The 21,195-nt window shown below is 49.4% G+C and overlaps 1 protein-coding gene across 1 annotated transcript in view; it reads left to right on the plus strand.

Annotated features, from left to right (window-relative positions):
- The window catches only part of MAP2K6 (mitogen-activated protein kinase kinase 6), a 55,590-nt gene that overhangs the window by 27,367 nt on the left and 7,028 nt on the right, over positions 1–21,195 (plus strand). The window contains exons 3-12 of the mRNA XM_040582067.1: positions 494–542; positions 3,018–3,131; positions 4,680–4,799; positions 5,595–5,711; positions 6,178–6,229; positions 8,313–8,440; positions 9,159–9,236; positions 9,972–10,111; positions 13,057–13,102; positions 16,588–16,703. Of these exons, the coding sequence (XP_040438001.1) occupies positions 494–542; positions 3,018–3,131; positions 4,680–4,799; positions 5,595–5,711; positions 6,178–6,229; positions 8,313–8,440; positions 9,159–9,236; positions 9,972–10,111; positions 13,057–13,102; positions 16,588–16,665 (922 nt within the window). The 3' untranslated portion in view covers positions 16,666–16,703. The remainder of the gene's footprint in view (positions 1–493; positions 543–3,017; positions 3,132–4,679; positions 4,800–5,594; positions 5,712–6,177; positions 6,230–8,312; positions 8,441–9,158; positions 9,237–9,971; positions 10,112–13,056; positions 13,103–16,587; positions 16,704–21,195) is intronic.

Genomic DNA, 21,195 nt, shown 5'->3' on the forward strand with positions numbered 1-21,195 from the left:
TCAGCCTTGCAAAAGAAAACCTTGTACTTTTAAGGCAGTTTGTGCAACTCCAGCCTGCTTGGCTTTCTTTACTTCCTTGAGGACTGACATTTATTAGCCTGTTAACCCATGCTATATGCCTTAGGTAATCATTTACAGTGGTTTAAGGCCTTTATGCCCATCTAATCCATACAAGTTGGTAGATGTTTGGTGCTTGCCACCTGCCTTGCCTTTCGCAATGAATCTCTGTGGGTTCCCGCGTGGGGAAGTTGGGTGTGAGAAATGCCAACTCCAGCAGCTTCCTTCCTGACCTCTTTTTGGGGGGACTTTGTGGATCTTGGCTGTTGATCCTGCAAATCTAGGAGACTAGCTGGGCTGCTCAAGGCTACTCGGGCTGCTGGCCTGAAGGTGTGAGGGGACGGCCTGAGGGACCACGGGGGCTGTATTTACTCACTGAAGGAAAATGGATCTTTGTAAGGAACATTTCACATCTTTTCCCTTTTCTCTCCTACAGGCCACCCAGAGATCTAGACTCCAAAGCCTGCATCTCCATTGGCGAGGAGGTAAGACTAGGAGTTATGGTGAGAAGACAACCTCTGGGGACAGGTGACCTTCCAGGGCTGGCTGCCATGGTGCTGGCTGCTTGTCCAGGCAGGCTGCTCAGGGGATTGCTTAACTTCAACCCTCCAAGAAAGAGCAGATTAATAAACACCAGCTATTAAAAAAAAATGTAGCCCATTTTGCTTGTTGGAAGGCAGTTGCTGGATGAATTGAAGCTAAGAAGAGCCAGCCTGGGAGCTTGTGGGAGCCCTGACAGCCACCTTCAGCCACAGACAGCTGACGAGCCTCTGGTGTTTGTGTTTCTCCAGCAAGGGCTGTCTGCGTGGGACTGATGGCCCCATGGCCAGCTGCAGTGTGACCTGCTGGTTGTCACTGCTCTGATGACATGTCCCCAAATGCTCCCTTTGCATCCCATGACACCTGCATCCCCTTCATGTTTTCCACCTTGGAAATGTGTTCCTTGCCTCAGTAAGGTGCAGCTAATCCCCTGGAAATAATGATTTTAAAACAAGGAGATTGCTAACGGCAGATTTTACTCTCATTTGCAGTTCCTTTGGTAATTTAAAGCCTCCATCCAAAGTATTTCCCTTCGCTGATATTGAAGGCCATCTCATCAGGTTTCTAACTCAGGGTAGATCCTCCTGTCCTGGAAGCAAATCCTTCTGACAGTGTGGAAACCAGTCCACCTGATGTTCTAAAAAAATAGCAGGGAAAAAACAAAACCAAGGACAGCTGTTTCGATAGGTGAAAATGGCACAGCAGCATTCATAACAGCACTTTAAAGCTGGGCAATAAATTTATTAGGTGCAAAAGATAGGCCTTGGTGTCAGAGAGATAATTTATGAAGTGAAATGCTAATGCAGTAGTGGTTTATGCTGTCTATCTTTGGATGCTTTTCTATCATTTTTAATTTTATATTTTCCCTGGCATGGAGCAGGGGCTGGAAGGTGGAAGGAGTGTGAGATGCCTCTGGAGCAAAATGATGCAGCACTGAGGCAGAGAAAATGCCTGCTGCTAGAGCAAACACCCGCTCCAAGAAAATAGTTTCTCCCCTGCAGTCCTAGGGATGAGGAAAAGCTCAAGCAATCCAAAGTCTCCATGCATGAAGGCAGAGAGCCCACGTTGGAGGTGCAAAGAGAAACAACAGACGCAGATATGTGGCTCTCTTGGAAGGACTGACATACCGTGGCTTGCATTCCGCCAGATCTGTTGCCTATTTGTCCAGCCAGGTTCCTTTAGGATGTGCTCCCTCTTCCACCAGCCTTTCTACACTCACCCCCGATCCCTAGGGAAAGCCACTTTCCCTCCTCTCCCTTTCAACTTTGCTGCTAAATTTAAGAATGGCCTTGAGAGAGTCTAAGGGCTTTTTTGGAGAGGGTCCCGTTGAACAGTAGGAGCAGTGTCAGGCAGTCAGAGGTGTTTAAATGTCTGCTGTTACACAAAAATGTTAGTCAGGGCTCCTTTTGCAGGCGACATAGCTGCAAGTGAATGACCGGGAGCCCGAGCGCACAGTAACGCAGTGTACGGGCCCTGCATGCTGTGGCATCCCCAGCCAGCACATTTCAGGCTGCAGGTTTTTTTCTGCTGTGCCGGCAAAAAGCGGTGTGGGATTATGTGCTGTGAATCAGTTCATTATAACCCGGTTCTTTCTGTAGGATGATTGACTGATGTGGTGCGTTCAGCAAACAGAATGGCTGGTTTTAGTAGCAAAAGCACATTTTAAAGATCCAAAAAAAATAATAAGCAAAAAATAGAGCCTGCTGCACAATATCACGGCAGAAAGGAGAAGGGCAGGTTAGAATGCAGGGCTCCAAACAAAGTCATCCTTTGTGTAAGGCTGGGAGAAGGACATCTCAAATGCTAGACAAAATAAATCTGCCGTGGTTTAAAAATGGGGCACACTCAACTAGTATTTGGCCCATCTACAGGTCTGGAGAAATAAGCTTTTACAGGCCTTAAGAAAAACTGAGGATATTTCCGTTATTGTTTGTGGGAGGGAGGAGGAGGAAGATGGAAGGGGAAAAAAAAAAAAAAAGACTGAATGTGTTTCCTGGGGGAGAAGCTGCCGTGGTGTTTTCCGTCTCAGCCCTTAGAAGATGGAGAAGCTGAAAGAGCGAGCAGCTAAAGGTGGCTGGAAGGGGCACTCGGGTGCGGGTGGCTGGGGAGAGAGCATCCCACCGAAGGAACCATCCTTCCTGCTCCCGCCCTGCTCAGGATGCTCATCAACACGGGCTCCCTGCTTATGCTGTTACAAGGCATATCCTCTTCAGAACTCAGCTAACTGCTGCACGGTAGTTAATCCTGACAGCCTCCAAGGACTGTGATTTTGTTTCTAGCCTCATGAACACAGATAGGGAGGGGGATGCACAGAGGTGAATTTATGTGCCAAGCAGGGCTAGATTTTAGGGGTGTTTTGCTCCTTGCGTAGCATGTATGTGCAACAGTCAGCTTCGTGCTGATGTTTTTTTGCCCCGCAGAACTTTGAGGTGAAAGCCGATGACCTGGAGCCCATCTCTGAGCTGGGACGAGGTGCGTACGGGGTGGTGGAGAAGATGCGGCACATGCCTAGTGGGCAGATCATGGCAGTGAAGGTAGAGTGAGCCTCCTGAGGTGCTTCCTGTCTGTATCGTTGTGTGTGGGCACCCTCTGCGCTCTTGTTTGTGCACAATTCTAATCTTCCTTGTTCTGATGCATGCCTTTACTGAGATTTACTTCTTTCCTTATGAAATCCTCTTTCTACACTGGGGCGAAGAGTGCTGAGGTAGATTTGGTCCATTTAACCAAGAAAAGGCATGTGTTTTGAAAGTATGATGCTCAATGTTTTTCCAGCATTATAGTGCATATTGTTCACCTTTGTCTGCTCTATTCCTGTTTTCACTAAGATTTTACAAGCTATTTGCCGTGATTTTTTAAATGTGTGCATTTTTTCTAATGTAAATAGACTCTCAGATTCAGGGCTCTGCACTGTAATTGCAAAGAAGAGTGTACTGTAAATTTTATTGCATAAGATAATTTTCTTCAGCTGGGACTTTTTTAGTCTCTTTGGAACCGGAAATTTTTGTTGAGATTTTCACATTTTGTCTGCTACATTGGGGTCTTGATTCATGACAGGCTTCTAGATGCTACTATGAAAAGTTTTCCTAACAACAGTTTAGACTCATAACCTTGCAGCTTAGGGAAAGAGCCATGGGAAAATTTGTATTTTGAGAAGAACCAGTTTTTGCTTGGCTGAATTTTAGCTCAAGTTTCCTTTCAGAACAAGAAAAAAGAAAAAGGATGCAGAGCTGGAAGTTATGAGTAAGCTGAAGAAAAATTCTTAGCTCCTCAGTTGTGGATAGACTTTGCTGTGGATGCTGGGGTGTGTCTCAGGGCCTCTGTGCTCCGCATTTGGTCTTCTTGTTTGCTTTGGTGTTCACCAAACTGCAAAAGACCTCTCTGAGTATGATGGAAGGTCTGAAGAGGGTAGGGCAGGAACATTCAGGCTATTACTTGCATCTGTGATGCTAAACAGTTTAATTCTGTGACATTACTGACCTCAAGTGGCTTTGGCCAAGGAGCCTGGAATATGTGTGTGACCTGTGTTGGACTGTGTCATGCCCCTTTGTGGTGCTTCCCAGCTGAGGGTTTCCAGGTATTTCATATAAATGACCTCTCTTCCGTGGGAGACTGGAAAATGTCCATTTTCCACAGCCAAGGGGAGCACATGGGCTCTGGCTGCAGGGCTGGAGCCCTCTCTCGTGACAAAGTCTGCTGATGTAAATAATGTCCACTGCAGCTCCAGAAGTCATGGGTTTCCACCAGCCCAGAATTTGATTTCCTGCTCCTTTTTCCTTGCTCAAGCTTCAGTGACTTTTGGCTGTTGCAAAAAGAGTGGCATTGCAGGGAAGAGCCAAATCACCTGCAGTTTGGGCTGAGGCGAGAAGACCCCTTCAACCTCCATTGCCTTGTGTTGCCCTGGGCTGCTCCTACTGCGCGTGTTTTGCTTGTGATGTTCTTATGACAAAGAGGTGTGATAAAAAGGTAACACGAAGAAGTGTGATAAAAGGGTAAAGGTGTGATGCCAAGGCACTGTGGCCAGCAAGGGTGTGGCTGTGGTACGGAGGTGCTGACAGCCAATGCTAAAATGCTTTGTCTTCCAGCGGATCCGAGCCACAGTGAACAGCCAGGAGCAGAAGAGGTTATTGATGGATCTGGATATCTCCATGAGGACGGTAGATTGCCCCTTCACTGTCACCTTTTATGGGGCACTTTTCCGAGAGGTATGGCATCCTGGAGATTAGCTGTGCTGCCGCTGGGAGACTGGATCCTCTCCCAGGCTCTGAATTCCCATGCCTAGAATCACTCCAAGAGCCAGGGATTTAATCTCCATCTAGACATGGAGACTTGGTACAATATGAGTTTGCTCAATCCCTGCCTAAGGATCTGTCACGTACAGTTACTTCTTGGTGAGCAAGGAGAGATGCGGTCCCACGTGAGGAGGAACCAAGAGCAGCCAAGCCCCAGTGCCAGGAACGTGCGAGTCCTTTGTGCTGAGACATTGGGGCTTGGTAGTGAGTTTCAGTGATGGGGATGGCCGGGCACTGAGGACATCAACTCACAGCCTGGTCTGTTAGTGTTAATATTGTCCTGACTTGCAATGAGAAAGCCACATGGAGGAAAAGTGTGGAAAGCTCTAAAAAACAAGATTTATTGAAAGGTTTTAAGCATAGCTCTGCTGAGCTGAACTTTTCCTGGCTGAGCATTTGCAGTGACCTGAACATGTAGGAGCCTCAATCTCGATAACTTTCTGGGCTCCTAAATCACTGGGACTCTGCTTTGGGAAAAGCAGATAATAAAAGATACTAAATGTGGTAGTGAAGGTGGATAGCGCCTAATTCCAGCTGGAGAGGAGGGAAAAAGAAAGCCCAGTACAGTTTTGGTGAATGAGTTATAAAGGGCAGCGAAGAGGCAAACAGGCCAGCAAAGGGCAAGTGCCAAAGAAGACCTTTGCGTGTGAAAGAAAAGGAAAAGATGCTTTGTTCCAGTAGGCATTATTTCCTTTCTTTCTCCTCTAGGGAGATGTGTGGATTTGCATGGAGCTGATGGATACCTCACTGGACAAATTCTACAAACATGTCATTGACAAAGGCCTGACGATTCCTGAGGACATCTTAGGGAAAATAGCTGTCTCTGTGAGTATTAGCAGGGTGAGAAGGGAAGGGAAAGGATGCTTCTCTTTGAAGCCAAGTCCTACGTGACCCAAGCTCCCTGCTGTATTTGCACCAGGAAGAGCATGGTCCATGGGCCAGCACGTGTGAGCATTCCTAGCTGGCTTCCAGCATCTGGTCTGCAGTGATGTTATTTATAAACCATAAATAACCCAAAATGTGCCTATACACGTAATTGAGAGACAGCACAGAGTTAGGTGTGGGGAGGGCCCTGCAGCTCTTTTGCCTTTTCATTAGGGTCCTGGAACCCCTGGGTGATCCCCGGGTACCTGCCATCACTGTGGGCTGCTGTGAGGGTGCAGGACTCGTGGGAGATGTAGCTCCTTCCCTCTAAGCAGGTCTGGTGAGGATGGGGTGGGTGAAGCCAGATAACATTTTCTCCTCATCATGGTGCTGCCAGGTGTGATTCACTCTAGAATTCTTGTTTCAGATCGTAAAAGCACTAGAACATCTACACAGTAAGCTCTCCGTGATCCACAGAGGTAAGTGCCAGGCACGCAGCCATGCCGTGCTGGTGTCTCTCTGCCCTGCGCTGCATGCTTTTAGCCTTGCAAGTGCTGGCCTTGCAGCCAGGCACAGGGCTCCCAAAATATCCGGGATAAAATGGGCCTTTGACAACAAAAATATTCCCCAGCTTTTCATGACTAGCAAATTCTAGTCAGAGGAAATGTCTGCTGGTTTGCTTTTTAAAGACTGCATGGTGGTCCCAGTGTTTCCCCGAGGTGGAGGAGAAGCGAGCTCCAGCCTGACCGTGCTGGCAGAGAAAGGGCTGTTTCCCCCTGGCTTGCATTTCTCTAGTGCACGGTCTAAATCCCTGGTCTGCTCCAACACCTCTGTGAAATTATAAAACAGATTTTTCCTTCTGACCTTGGTGGGCTTTGGATCAGGCTTTGCCAAGGCTTCTTCCCCAGCTTGATGGCTCCACGCTGACGTGCAGTGAGATGTCTCCATGCCAGCATGATGCTTCATGCAGTGATCTAACCATCCTCATCCTCTTCTGTGAGCTTCCCTGAGCAGCGGTGGGGCAGAATAGTTTCATACTTAAAATAGCCTCAAATCAAGTCATAAATACCCTCCTTAAAGTCTTCAGACATTTTCCTCTCTAGAGCATCTCAAAGATGCCATGAACACACTTAGAAAGAAACAAATTTGCAGTGTGGCTGCTTGATACCTTTCTTTTTAAAAGGTCTTTTTCAATTTTTCGTGAGGAAAAAGCCCTCTCTGGAATGTGTGAATGCAAGGGAAAGGAGCATCTGAAGCGAGCAGAGTTCAGCTCCAGCAGGCAGTCACATTTTGTACGTTCTGCGTGTGGCTGAGGGTTGAGTTTCTGCCTTCTGTATCATTTACAGTGGTTGGAAAATGCTGCTTGGCTTCTGGATTTCTGTTTACTTGTTTGATTCACACTGAAAATTGTCTTATTTCAGCATAGTAACAGATGGGTGAGGATCTCAGATACCTGAAGCTTTTGATTGCAAAATGCTGATTAGAGAGCAAATGTTAATGAAATGTAAACCACCCAATTCTAATGGGCGGGACTGAAGCAGCTTCTGGCCTCCTTTGGATGTTATTTCAGCTCTTCTGTTTAGTAGTTTATCACATGCAGACAGAGGACCTTCTTGCAGAGGAGAACGCTTATTTCTGGGTGGCAACAGGGAAGGGATTGCTCCCTTTTGAGAATCAGTGCTGGGACAAGAGAAAACAGGGTGGCCTGCGCTACCTGCCCGGTGCTGAGATTACATCTGGGATTAGCCTCTCGGGGAGCGATTGCCTGCTGTGCAGGAAAGCACCTCCACGCTCTTGTGGATATCACTTACTAGCTTCTTTATGTGCCTTAATTTCCCTTTCTGATGTTGATTATAACTGCCTTCATGAGCGTGATGCAAGTGTGAATGCACCGAGGATTATAAGGCAGTGATGGGAAGCAGATAAATCTGGCAGTAATAAATAGATGAGACACTGGCCTGATTTCCATAAGGTGTGGAGCACCCACACGCCTGCTGCTGCTCACATTGCCTTCAAGTTTGGTATCCTTAAAATCAGAGGCCATTTCTGAAATCCTGAGCCTTGTCTTAGTTTACTGCTCCCTCCTTCCCCTGCAACCCCTGCTCCTCTTCACCCTTTCCTGCACTCCCTTCATCCTTTCCCCGTGGGTTTTTCCTTTTGCTGGCGTGAGACCAGATCCATCTGGGGACTTGCCAGAGCTCCAGCCGTTTGCAGACAGCTTCTGGAGGTGCCCCCAGCCCTGCCAAGCTGTTCCCCTGTGAGCACTCTGATGTCCGTGGCCATCCCTCGCGCAGTGAGATGCAACGGTTACGTGCAGGGTTCCCTCCCGCACCCCCAAATCAGTCTGCAAGTGAAGGGCCACTTGCAGGACACATGACAGGCCCATGAGGCTGTCACCTGAACTTGCAATAGCCGAAGCCAGGGTTTCTGGCTTGCACAAAGCGCAGGGGTTTGCAGGGACACCTTTGGTGCCCTCTGCTGATAGGAAGCTCTTTGGCTTTTTTTGGATTGGCACAGCCACCCGTGCCTGACAGTGACTGTGGTCTGTGTTCCTTCTTGCAGATGTAAAGCCCTCTAACGTGTTGATCAATACGCAGGGGCAGGTGAAAATGTGCGATTTTGGAATTAGTGGTTACCTCGTTGACTCGGTTGCTAAAACCATGGATGCAGGATGCAAACCCTACATGGCTGTAAGTTGAGCCGTGGAGAAGCTGCGCGTGAAAGCTGCTGCGGGACAGCCAGAGGAACATGAGCCTGGGCATCGGGTCATCTTAAAGGGGGAAGGATCAGCCTCCGGCATGTGTCCTGGGGACTTGTTTTGGAAGATGTATCCCTGAAGTTACTTGTAAAGGGGCAGAGAGGGGAAACAGATCTCATGGGTCAGATCAGATCTCCTGGGCACAGCTTCCTGCTGTGTTATCACCTCCCTGTGACCTTGGGGAAGGCTCTGTAATTACTCCATGTTGCATTTTTGCCATTTGCCCTGTGGGGACAACAGTACTTTTCATCTGGGAGGAAAAAGTCCCCAGGGATTGGGTCCCTCAGACTCCTCCTGAGAGCTGCTGTTCAGAATTCACCCTGTGTGGAGCACTTGCACAGGGTGAAAATGGTTCTGCAGAATTGGGGCCTGCCACCCGCTGTGTGCCAGATGTGCCAGGTCAGCTCCACCACCTCAATCCCTGGGGCAGGTACTGTCTGCTTCTGGTGACCCATTCCACTGCCCGTCCTTACTGGCAAGGATATGGGACCACATCTGGCCCCAGGAGACCAAGAGAGCAAGCTGGTGGCATGGGCTAAGCGGTCCTGGCCTGCCACCCTTGAAAGACCCATCTGAGGTTGGTGAGCCCTGGCGTGGGCACTGCACTGGGGCTGCCCCTGTTCCTCACCCACCTTTGTCTCTGTTCACAGCCTGAAAGAATTAACCCGGAGCTGAACCAGAAGGGGTACAGCGTCAAATCTGATATCTGGAGCCTGGGGATCACGATGGTAGGGTGACCACCTCTGGGCTCACAGGGATGCCAGCAGGGTTGAGTGTTGCTTGTGGATTCATTTTCCTCCCCAAAGTCCCCCTGACACCGGTGGCCCTGGAAAGGTGGCGGGGTGGGAGTGGGAACACAGCTCTGAGGGTAACCGGGGAGCGCTCCGTGGGGTTGAGGGGAAGAGGATGGAGCTGCTTTGCCGACTCCTTGCTGTCTTCGGAGGTGCTGGTGCCCCGGCGGCGGGGCTGGCCCCGCTGCGGCAGCCGTGGCTGCCGGGAGATGGCAGCATGGGCTAAGGCGAGGGCGCCCGGTGCCGCACGGCTGCCGCCTTGGAGCAGGTTGGATTTCGAGCACAAAAAAATACTCTCAGTACTTAGCGATTAGCAAAGCCCCCCTCAGAAGAGGAGAGACGAGTAGTGTCGCCCACACAGCGTTTAGGGGGAATCCATCTGCTTGCAGAGTCATCGTATAGCGCAGTTAGCCTTTGCAGCGCGGGTAACTTCTTTCTCCAGCCACATCTAACGCGAGGGTGGTGGAGTCTGGACTCTGGAGGCTGCTGGGTCTCCTCAGGCCTCTCCCTTTTGCTGGGGGAGGTTAAGCAAGATGTTGTGGCCAGGTGGGGTGAGGAAATGCCACGTATTTCTGTGGGGTCTAAAAACCTACCCCCTGGGTGGGCCCACAGGCACCCACAATGTGGGGGGGTCCGTCCGCAGTGCCTGAGCCGTGGGCCCTGTCTCCGCAGATCGAGCTGGCCATCCTGCGCTTTCCCTACGACTCCTGGGGGACGCCCTTCCAACAGCTCAAACAAGTGGTGGAGGAGCCATCGCCACAGCTCCCAGTGGAGAAGTTCTCAGCAGAGTTCGTCGATTTTACCTCGCAATGGTAAAATGCCCTCTCGGCCTCACTGCCCCCCCCCCCCCCCCCCTCGCCTCCGCCATGGTGTGGGCAGGCCGAGGCAGGCAGGTGCCGGCGGCCTCTGGTGTCCCTGTCCCCACAGATGTGTCTCTGGGGTACAACGTGTCCCCACAGGCGTGTCCCTGGGGTACAACCCGCATTTTTGAACAAAATATCCCCCAGGGGAGGGATGGGCCTTCATGCCCTCACTGAGCCATGAGAGCTGGGCTGGGGCCTGGTGCTGTGCAGGCAACACGCACCCTTTGGCAGAGCAGCAGCGATGGTGGCTGCGGGGTCTTCCCTGCCTGAGGTGGCATGGAACAGGCGTCATTGCTCTGGAGGGGCAGGCAGGACGGGATTTAGGAGACATTCTCAGCCCGATTGCCCCCACATTGAGAGCACAGGGGGTCCATGGCGGAGCCAGCAGCACGACAGCTCTGCCGGGCCCCTCACGTCCCTGGGGCTGGGGCTGGCGTGGCGCAGGGAACAGGGCTGCGGCCTCCTGCCTCCTGCTCCCAGGGACACCGCCTGAGGGCAGGGGCCGTGCTGAGTTTGCCTCATGGTGGCCCCTGTCGGCAGCTGTCCCACTACCGGGGCCCTCCAGCTGCTGTGCTGCTTTCCGTGGGACTCGGAGCTGGAAACAGCGGGAGAGTTTGGCTGCGGTGTAGGAAAAGGGTTGGAGCAGATGCACGCTGTCTGGAGGTTGTGAGAGCTGCATAAAAGCACAGGCTCTCCCAGCACCCGAGGAGACTCACAGCTGCCCTCATGGTATGGTTCAAAGAGAGCTGGCAGCAGCCCTGCGGCTCCTGACTGCTTCTCCCTCCAGCTTCCCTGGAAACCGCCTGGGAGGCATTTTTATTTTCCAGGCGCTGCAGTGCCATCCGTGGCTTGCCAAGTTGGCAGGTGGATGGTGGGTTTGCGTGGTAGCCAAGAAAGGACAGCAGATCGACAAATACAGAAATGTGAGACTGTTCCCGAGCTGCCAGCGTCAGGGCCTGGAGCCCGGCCGGCTCTGCTGTGACCCAGGAAGGGGATTATCAGCTGCTCCTGCCCGGGGACTTTAAGTACTAATATTCAGATTCCTCAGAGTCTTGTTCGTACATGTTTTTGAGGTCCCCACGGTTCAGCTGCATGCCTCACTACCAACCCGCACTGGGGAATACCTGCCTGTGCCCACACGGCTCTGTGTCTATCAGAGGTGGGAGCTGGCTTGGAAAAACCCTCTTACAAAATGCCCACTGTTTTTGCAAGGCCCACGCTGAGATTTTGGACCAGCTGCCTTTCTCCCATGCTGCTGGCTCACTACTTGTTATTGCAAAGTTGCCTGTTTGTGCCAGGGAGGCTGTTGTTCCCCACTGAATATTTTATTTTTGCAAGTACCATGTCGTGCAGCTATAGCTGTGGGCTGATAAGTAAGATATCCACAGCCGTTTGTGATAGTTGCGGTGAGAAGAATGACCCTGCTGAGCAGCACTCATGTCTTGAAAGCTCATGCTTGTGCGAGCATGTGGCAGTTCCTCTCTTTGCAAATCCTATCCTCCAGGATCACTGAAGATCCCTCAAAGCTGGTGGAGTGGCACGGACTCAGGAAAAGTGCGCTTTGGCTGCAGATTACACTAGTTTAGTGTTGTTGGAGTCTGAGAATTTATTCTGACACCAAAGCAGGTCACATCAGTGCAGTGTATCAAGATTGGCCTGGCTAAGAACTATGTCAGATTCAAGAGGTCGCAGAGTGACTCATACCATCGGCTGCCTGGGGCAGCACAAGTCTGATTACCTGTAGCCCTTGCAGGGAAGTTCCTGGGATGTCTGAATCAGGATCAGATCCAAGTATGGCTCTTAATTCCTGAAGATGTGCATTGATTTCCGTAACTTGTCACCAGATTCCTGGTATTATTAACCTGGGACCAAGGTTTTTGTAGAGGGTCTAAATTAAGAGGATTGTACCCAGATACTGCTTCTGGACACACCTATCCTTCAAATTTACCTTAGCACCTCTACCTTAGCACCTCGGCTTGGCCTGCTTTTGAGTTCAGAGGATGTGACACATCCCGTACCTTCAGTTCGGCAATATTGGCACGTATCGTTACTAGGTTCCTCTGTTCATTCACAACATGACACTAAACATGAGCCCTCTACACACAGCAAGCAGGAAATATCTATTCAGTGTGTGTCCTCCGCTTCCTCTGGACTCTGGCAAATCCCAGCAGAGGAGCGACTTATCATCACTGAGGTTCTCACTTTTGTTTTGCTCAGTGTGACACCTTTTCCCCGCCACCGACGTGTACGTGTGTGAAGATCTTTTCAAGTTGCTCCAAGTGTCTTTCCCCTAAATACACTGTCAGGAAGTGAGTAGAGATTACGTCCTGTCTTTTAAAAGCTATTTTCTGCTGGAGGGAAACCAAAATAACTTCCAACTACAACCCTCCAGAGCCATCTGTTGTAGGAGAGGAGAAAAAAAGGATGTCCCATGTAACCGTCCCCGCTGATAACAGCATGATGATAAACAAATAGTTGTACATGTGCTTTGGAGCCACTTGGTCACTGCTCCCAGTCAGAGGTTGGAGGCTATATCCATTCCTTAGTTGCTTGCTGGCCTACTGGATAAGTACCCAAAAAACCAATTGTACCTGTCCCCCCAGCAGCAGGCAGTGTCTGGACTGGTATATATGGTGTGTCCAGATCTCGTTTGACCTTGAGCTCACTGCACTTGTGTGTACCCACCACTGTATACTGAACAGGGCCTGTGTGCAGGCTGTGTTGGCTGTAGGTGTCCTCAAGGCCTGTTTGCTTAACGTGTGGATGAGTAGTTGAACTTATTCTACGGGGACATGAAACCTTGCTTTTTTCATGGTATAATTTTATGGCCTTGCTCTAAATTGCATACAGAATGTAACTTTTTTTTTTCTTTTTTTTTTTTTTTCTCATTAAAGCTTGAAGAAGAATTCCAAAGAACGGCCAACATACCCAGAGCTTATGGTGAGTGTGCCTGCATTAAGCAGTGTATTGGCTCAGAGCTGAGATGAATTAGAATGAGATGCTGAAGATGGGGTTTCCAGTAGTGGCTGGTGATTTGGGATTCTTAGCATCTCTTTTTTCATAAGAGATGTGAGAACCATGGCACTTCAGGGTCTTGCGAGGGTGAGTGCAAATCAGAGATGCTCTTCGAAATTTTGTTCAGGTGCTATTCCGGTCAGATCAAGGGAGAAAAGTATGTAAAAGCAGTTAACAAATTTGCTAAGGGACAAAAATGAGGCTGTGAAGAATCAGTTGGCAAGGATGAAATCCTCCTCTTGGGTTTGTGTGATGGCTTCAAACACCTAAGTCAAATGCATGCACCATGGATGCTCGACGTAGGCTGCAGGAGCTGAGTGGCCTGCTGGGCTTTACTGCTGTGGTGCCTTGGAGAGGAGACATTTTGGACAGAGTAATTCCTGGATGTTAGGGACAGAGACGAGTCTGTGACTAATAATTCCGGTTATTGAATTTCATCTGCTGCTTAGAGACTGTTTGCTGTGAGCATGTCTAGGACAGAGGAGTAACTAAGGAAAAATATGCTGATAAAGGCTTATGACGGGGGAAATGCAATGCAGTGCAGGGCTTTGAGGTCAGATGCACTTAACTGCTGATGAACTCCCAGCAGTGCATTCACTGGTGTATACTCAGCCAGAGCTCTGGGCTGGAGCTGGCAAGAACAGGGTCTGTGGTGAGATTTTTCTGCTAGGGCTCCACAGCCTCACGGGTTCTCTCGACCCTGACTTTCTGGTATTGAGCCTGGTGCTCCTAGTAGCCGGCAAAAAGCAAGAGACCTTAGGAAGTCAGTGTTTCTCTCCCATAAGCACCTAGTCCCTTTTTTACTCTCACCTGATTCACAGCTTACTAAAGGCAGGAAAATGCTTAACTTTGTTATTTCTGAAGATCCTGACCCAAATGCTCGCCTGTCCCTACATGCCCACCCCGTCCAGTGCCACTGACAAGATCTTCTGGGTTAAGGGTGGAAACTGCTACAGAATTTCCTTGGGCATTGCTGTCTCCTGCCCCATAGCTTGCAGGACATGCATTATACCATCCAGGGGGTCATGCTGTCTGCTCAGAGGTGTTGGGACCTCTGTGTCGTGAAGATGCCAGGGTTTGAGGTGCTCTCTAGCTGCAAGACATGCTGGAAATCCATGTACCTTTTGAACATGAGTTATAAGCAATGAATAATTCCTGTGGCGTTTCTTGCTGGGCCCTGTAATGCAATTAGACTATATATAGATCTGATTTACACACGGTTTGCCCAAATACTGGTTTCAAACAAAGGGAGGCCCAAGGTTTATGGCTTCCCCCCTTCCACCCCTTCCTTTTTTTTTTTTTTTTATTATTGAATAAATACATATATATTTTAAGCAAATTTCTGAAGTTTGCCAAATGGCCTTTTATCAAAAAGGTTCACCGGAGCAGCTCCGTCTGTTGCAGCATTTATACCCATTGGCAAGCGAGTGCATTTCTATTGAATTAGGTTCTTGGATCACCTCTTCAGAGTATCTCAATGCTGTGGTATTTTATGGCTGACATGAATGTTGTGAGGTCCTGTGGTTGAGGGTTGCTGTTTCGTTGGGTTTTTTTTTCTCCCTCCTCTCTCTCTTACAGCATTAAGTTGCGGTACTGGATTGGACTTGTCATTTAGACCAAGACTGCTCCCTTGCTTTCCTGTGGAATTGAGGTTTCTCATGGAAAATATGACTCTGTGCTATCTTGAGCATCAGGAAAACTGATACGGATGCTTAATTTCATTTTAAAACCCACTTCCCCAGGTGAAGTGGAGCATGAAACTACTGCAGGACTGGTGGTCTGCGCATTGCATGGAGCACATCCCACCTGGCATGGGGTGTTTTGTGCTGTAACCAGACTCAGTTGTTGCAAAGGGTTGGGTTTATTGAGAGATGGGGCTGGAGGCCACAGCTACCACCCATGTCACGCTTGTGGGTGCTTCCAGGCTGCAGTAGCTCTGCTTTGGGTGTGACTTAGCTGGGATGTGAAAGCAGTGGCATCACACAGGGATAATAACACAGCAGGCCATTTGGGCCATCTCTCTGGGAGTTATTCAGGACACTTTGATTCCCATGACTGTCTGACCCAGGGAGACCTTAAATTATGTCTGGATCCTTGCCTCAACCATTTCAGCTCTGTTTCCCACATAATTGGGCTTCCTCTTCCTTGCTGGTGTGTCTTTGGGTCGCTTCCCGGCTGCCCAAAGCTGCCTCTTTATTCGCTGGATAACCTTCCACTCAAGTCCACCTTGGAAAATCTCTTTTCTTTGCTCTTCTTCTCCCTCCACTTTGCCACTGCTATAAATGATCATTGAAATAGCCAATGCCCAGGGATGGAAGTGATGAGCAGGTTTAAAAAACCCTGGAACCCCCAAACTGTCTTTAAAAATCTGGCTTGAAATGAGAGGGTCAGGAATCAAACCAAGATTCTGCACCCTGCATATGGGAAGCACTACAGCATTTTGCACAAAGTGATGGTCACCTGTGAGCTCCACAGGGCCTCAGTTGCCTTTTGGTTCTCTCTGACACCCTCCATGCAAATAAATGCAATTAACCGCCAGGACAGTGGGTGTCTTAAGAGTGTTTCAGTGATTTCAGGTGGAAGTTGACTGATCTCAGCTGATGTATTGCAGCCCCTGGTAGCAAACTCAGTCACTAGTACTAGCAGAGAGGGGCTTTGCTCTTTCTGTCAGGGGGCTTTTGTGTTTTTTCTTTCTCCTTACACTTATTTTTCCATTTGTGCTAAATGTAGGCAAGATTTTCTGGCAGGATGTCTTCCCGTGTTGGTCACGATTAAGTAGTTAAACATATAACTGTGGATGGCTTTCCAGCCGGGATGGCTTTCCTCTTTGCGGTAGTTAGGGGTAAAGTAGCCATCTCCTGCTGCGAGAATGAGCAATTGCAGGGAAGAAAGAGACTCAAAAGTCACCAGAGGGTAAATACACAGATAAAGCAGGAAGCTGAGGGAAAAACCCACTGCAGTCAGCCTTCCTGCAAGGTTTTCCTTGCTCCTGTTGGAGCTGGCATGTGGTGCGGTGGGTAACCACCGTCTCAGGAGAAGTACATCTCCTCCCAGGGCACTGCAGAGCTGCAAGGCAGCGTGTGCCGAAGGGCACGATTTGCTAGAGATGGAGGCAGTGTTTTTTATTACTTTGCCTTGCTTCGAAAGCAGCCCAGCTCAGCCTGCCTAACCAGGGCAGGATCTAGAGGGAATCCAATCCTTCCTCTCTAGAGGAAATCTGCAGCCTTCATGATGTGGCCCCTGGGGGCTGCCCAACTTACGTCAGCTGCAAAACGTGGGAAGCCCAGTATTATGATGCTAGTGACAAAATCTTTTGCACTGTCTAGAAGGTTGTCTGAAAAGGGTTTTGGTTTGGTCCTCAACGTCATGAATAATAAACATTTCTATTTTTTCTCTCTTTTCTTTCCCAGCAACATCCTTTCTTCACCCTGCACGAATCCAAAGAGACAGACGTCGCCTCTTTTGTCAAACTCATCCTGGGAGACTGAGAACTGGACTTGTAAATGAATTGCCCTTCTGTGGACTGGTGGGTGCAGGGGAGGGGCGCGTGGCAGGACTTGTCATGAAAGCACCAACAGAAAGCCGCCGTGTTTTGTTTTGTTTTGTTTTTATTCTGAGAAACCCCCACCTCGCTGAAGTTTTTAAAAGGGTTTTTTGGTATCCATAGTGACATAGAACGAGCTGGTTAGTGAAATGAATTTTAATAAGGTTGGTACCCTTAAAACAAAAACAAAACAAAAAAAATTTAAAAGAGTGATTTACATATTTAATGACAGTCGAAGTCCCTCTTCCTAACTTTCTCCTCATCCCTTTCCCTTCCCCCTGAACCAGAATTTGCTTTGTCATGGTAATAGGTGCTATGGTAGTCATGAAGTTGTATGTAGATTTTTATTTTGTCCCTTCCATTATTTTAATATTTATGTTAAGTGCTTGATGGAATAGATTTCTGTTTTATATGAGGATGAATGTGTGGTGACGATGATGATGCTAAATGAGGCCACAGCAAGCAATAGTTGTAGGGCTTTGCTGGGGAAAAGGTGTTAAAGGAAAAGAGAAAGAAGAGAAGAAGCGTCTGTGTTGTGGAAAATATTTAATGTGCATCATAAAAAGAATTTATAAACAAGGATCTCAGCTCAGCTACTCGAGCTGCTCTCGCAGCATGTGAGGCAGCATCACTGTAAGGGAGGGAGGCTCCAGCATCCTGCGAGGTCGCCTCTTCTCCAGACACTGCACTCCAAGTCGGGCTGATGCGTCCTGGCCAGCCTGCCGACTGTGGTGCGCTGCCAGCCTCCTGCCTGGGGAAAGCCTCTGCCCTACGTCCCACTGACTTACTCTGTTATATTGGGCAGGTTATGAGGTCTGGAGTGGGAAGACATTGCTGCGATAGTGTCTGGGATGAAAGCCCCAGAGCAAAACAGATTGGCAGATAAGTTGCACAAAGACCAGGAGGAGGCTGCAGTAGTCAGTCCCCACCTGTCCACAAGCCCAGCAGCATGGCAGTGCCTGGGGCTCACTTGGGCTGGGGATGAGCTGCTTTGGGCCTGAAAAGGAGTTTCTCTCTCCTTCTCCAGATGGGAAAGGATAACAGTTTGCATAGCATGACATCTGTGAAAAATGGTAAATCTCAGCACAAGTTTCCAGGGCTCTCGGCACTGCATCGGCAGCAATGTGCTTGCCCGCAGACTTTGGGAGTGCTAGCGAGCTCCCCTGGAGCCTATGCCGGCATGCGGTTTGGGCTGTGTCCAGCTCTGGTCAGGATGCTGAAGGCAGCCAGGAGCACTGGGCTCCAGCGTGGGCTGCAGGTGTCCCCACGAGAGCTGCAGCCTGGAAAACCATGCAGGGAAGCCACAGCCCACCCCTACCCGGAGCTCGTTGCTGTTGGCCGGGTCGTCAGAGAAAAGCTGCTAGCCAAGGGCAGGCGTGTGGCGACTGTCGGGGTGGGAGGGGAAGACAGCAGATCACGCTGCTTTTAGGTAACACGGTTACTGTCTAGAGAAGGGGGGAAACGAGCACTGCAAGGTGTTGCTGAGTGTGAAGCAAGGCCACTGGCTCCAGATTAACGCTGGTTTGACTGAGCCAAACCTGCATAGCTGCCTCACTTGGCTATGAGGTCCTTTGCCTTTGCCCGTGGCTCTTTCCCCCAGCCCTGCGGAGGAGAGTGCCTGTGCGTGCGGCTGTGCCAGAGCATGCACGCCTGCCTCCTGCCCTCCACATGCTTCCATTCCCCATCCATTGCTTTGGCGCAGACTCTCCGAGTCAAATCCCAACTAGAAGCATGCCTTGCTCTGCAATATTTAAGTTGTGCAGGATGTAACTCGGCCTGGAATTCCAGCCCTTTCTCTCCTCTTTAGTGCCTCCAGTCTCTGTTGGTGCAGGCTGGGCTTCTGGAATAGTCTTGAGTGTTTGGGAAATGATCCCTTGGAAGGGCTGGGGAAACGATCCCTTGGAAGGGCTGATGGGGAGGGCAGTATTTAGAGCAGGGGTTCCCGAACGGTGGTACCTCTTGTGCTAGGGACATGCCAGTCGCTTTGAAGAGGTGCATGTAGACACCGTCAGTGCCTGGGCTGCCACTGTCACCGCCATGGCCATGGATGGTAGTGCCCACAGAGGTAGCTGTGAACCCTAAAATAGTGCAGCTCTGCTCTGGGGGCAGTGCTGAAGGAGATAGGGGAGCATTGCCCATGGGGATTTATCGCTCCTTGTTCCCCTCGGCTTTAGAGCAGGGTGGCTTGAGGATGGCTTGCAGGATTCGGAGTGCAGGGATTTCCTTGCTGCGAAGAGCTCACAGGTCATGCAGACTTTGGGGAAGAGGTTCCCCTTCCTCAGCCATGTTTCACGAGCCTGCCTGGCCCTCAGTAACAATAAGCTCCATATTCCACTTTGTGTTGAGGGGAACCTTTCAGGTTACATTTTGTTATGGATGAAACACAAAGATGTTTTACTTCGCAGTGTAATTTTAAGAGGCCTCGCATGGCTCATAATCTGCCCTCTCATTTTCCAGTGTGTGTGTGTGTGTGTGTGTGTGTGTTTTCTCTCTCTCACTTTTTCAGAGTCGCAGAGCTGTTTTGATTGATTGTCCTCAGCTGCAGCTAAAAGTCCAGCCAGCCAGTTTATAGAGTTGGTTCCAGCATCAATTCTCGCTTTCAAAAACATGACATTTAAAACCACCCTTTGGTTTTCCTACATATGGATCTGATGCTTTTGTTAAAGATTGTTTTTGCCGCTTTTCTCCTGGAATATAAGTCTCATTTGGACACCACATCTCCTTGACCTCAGAGCACCTTTATTTCAGTGCCATTGTAATTGACAGGTTGAATTTATGAGATACTGTCAAAGTTCAGTATTAATAGCAGATATTAATGTCACCAGCGTTTTCCAATAGAAAATTAATGGCAGTGTTGTCTGCAGCTAGTAACCCTCTAAAACGATTCCTACATGCCTCGACACTACATGCTGAGTGCTTTCTTTTATGCTTTTTGCTCTTGCAGTGCTTGGGCTGTCTAATCCCTTTGTTTTAATGACATTACAATAGGGCATGCAACAAATCACTTCCCTCCTGATTCTCCATGACTTTGTTCCTTTAAAAGTCATTTGCGTCAGCCCAGGGTAAGTGTGAATCCGTATGACCAGTGTGAATGAAAACAGTGATCTGAGTGATCCGATCCACAGCGGAAGGTAGTTATGGCAGGAGAGAAGTGCAGAAGCTGTCTGTCTGTCTCTGCATCCCTCGTGGCATGTGTGGACACAAAGCTTGGCCTGACCCAGGATTTTCTTAGAGAGAAGCCTAAGCTGGTGGCCTTGGCGCAGGGAGGAGAGCCAGGGACTCCTGTGTGCTTAAAAGCTCTGAAAACATGCTGGGCTACAAGATGAAAATCAGACTCTTTTCTCTTTCATTTGATTATAACCTCTGTGAAGATGAGAAGCCTTTGATCAGTGCTCAGAACTTCACTTGGTTAAATCATGAGCACAGGGTTGCCTAGGACAGGCATGGCTTTGGGGACATTAAGCCTTTCTCAACAGCTGTGCGCCCTGAACAGCAAGGTGTTGAGGCTTAAAGCTGTTCTTCTAAAAGCTCTTTTGTTTTCAGACAGCCTAGGACTGTGGGCAGCATGTTAGGTTGTCCTGAACTGGGAGTTTTAAACTGCAAGAGAAACAGGTTTTATGCCATAAACCTGAAACAAACCAAAAACACACCGGGGAGCAGAGGAGAGAAAAGCTGCTTGGAGCTCAGCACGTGACCTAGACCAGCTGTATGAATTAATTCCAGCATAGTTAGCCATTTGAAAGGCAGGGAGGGCCCCTCTTCTCTGCCACAGGCAGTGGTTATCGGACTGCGTGAAAGATGATGCACAGCCCACCCCCATAGAAGGCAATGAGGGATCACTGGGGCATGATGTTCATCCTCTTTTTGTCCTCCACCATACAGCTCTTGATGTTCCTGCAGCTTCCTGGACGCTTGAGATCTTGCCATCGCTAGAGCTCTTGAAGGTCACTGGCAGGAAAGATATTTTCTGGGTTCCCAAGAGCCCACTGGTCCTTTAAGCCTGAAAGAGGAGTTGGAGGGCATTTGCTGGTTATTGTTTTTAAATGCCAGGTTCGTGCTGCTGCAGTGGGTGAAGTGCCCATCTTTTCTGGAGTTTTTCCAGGTGTACAAAATTTTACACAGATATCTATGTACTGTATTTCTGCATTTTTCCTGACTTTTGTCAGGTTTACTTGTGAGGAAGGAGGCATTTCAGACTTGTTGAAGAAGTGGGAACACCATTTCTGGAGGCAGCTGGGCCTCCCCTGTGTGATGGAAGTGGCAGTTGGTGGTTCATTACAGAGGAAGCTCTAAAAAAAGATAATACAGTTGAGCTCTCAGTTCTTCAGCAGGTGCAGAGGGAGGTGGCTATGTGCCTGCTGGGTCAGTGCTAGCTGCACCTTATCTGGGTGGGAAGGGGCTGCCAGACCCTTGGCCCGTGCAGCAGAGCAGTGCCTGGTGCTGAGGGCAGAGACACCGGCATGCACAGCCTTAG

Source organism: Falco naumanni, chromosome 1, assembly GCF_017639655.2.
Source record: "Falco naumanni isolate bFalNau1 chromosome 1, bFalNau1.pat, whole genome shotgun sequence".
NCBI classification, from domain to species: domain Eukaryota; kingdom Metazoa; phylum Chordata; class Aves; order Falconiformes; family Falconidae; genus Falco; species Falco naumanni.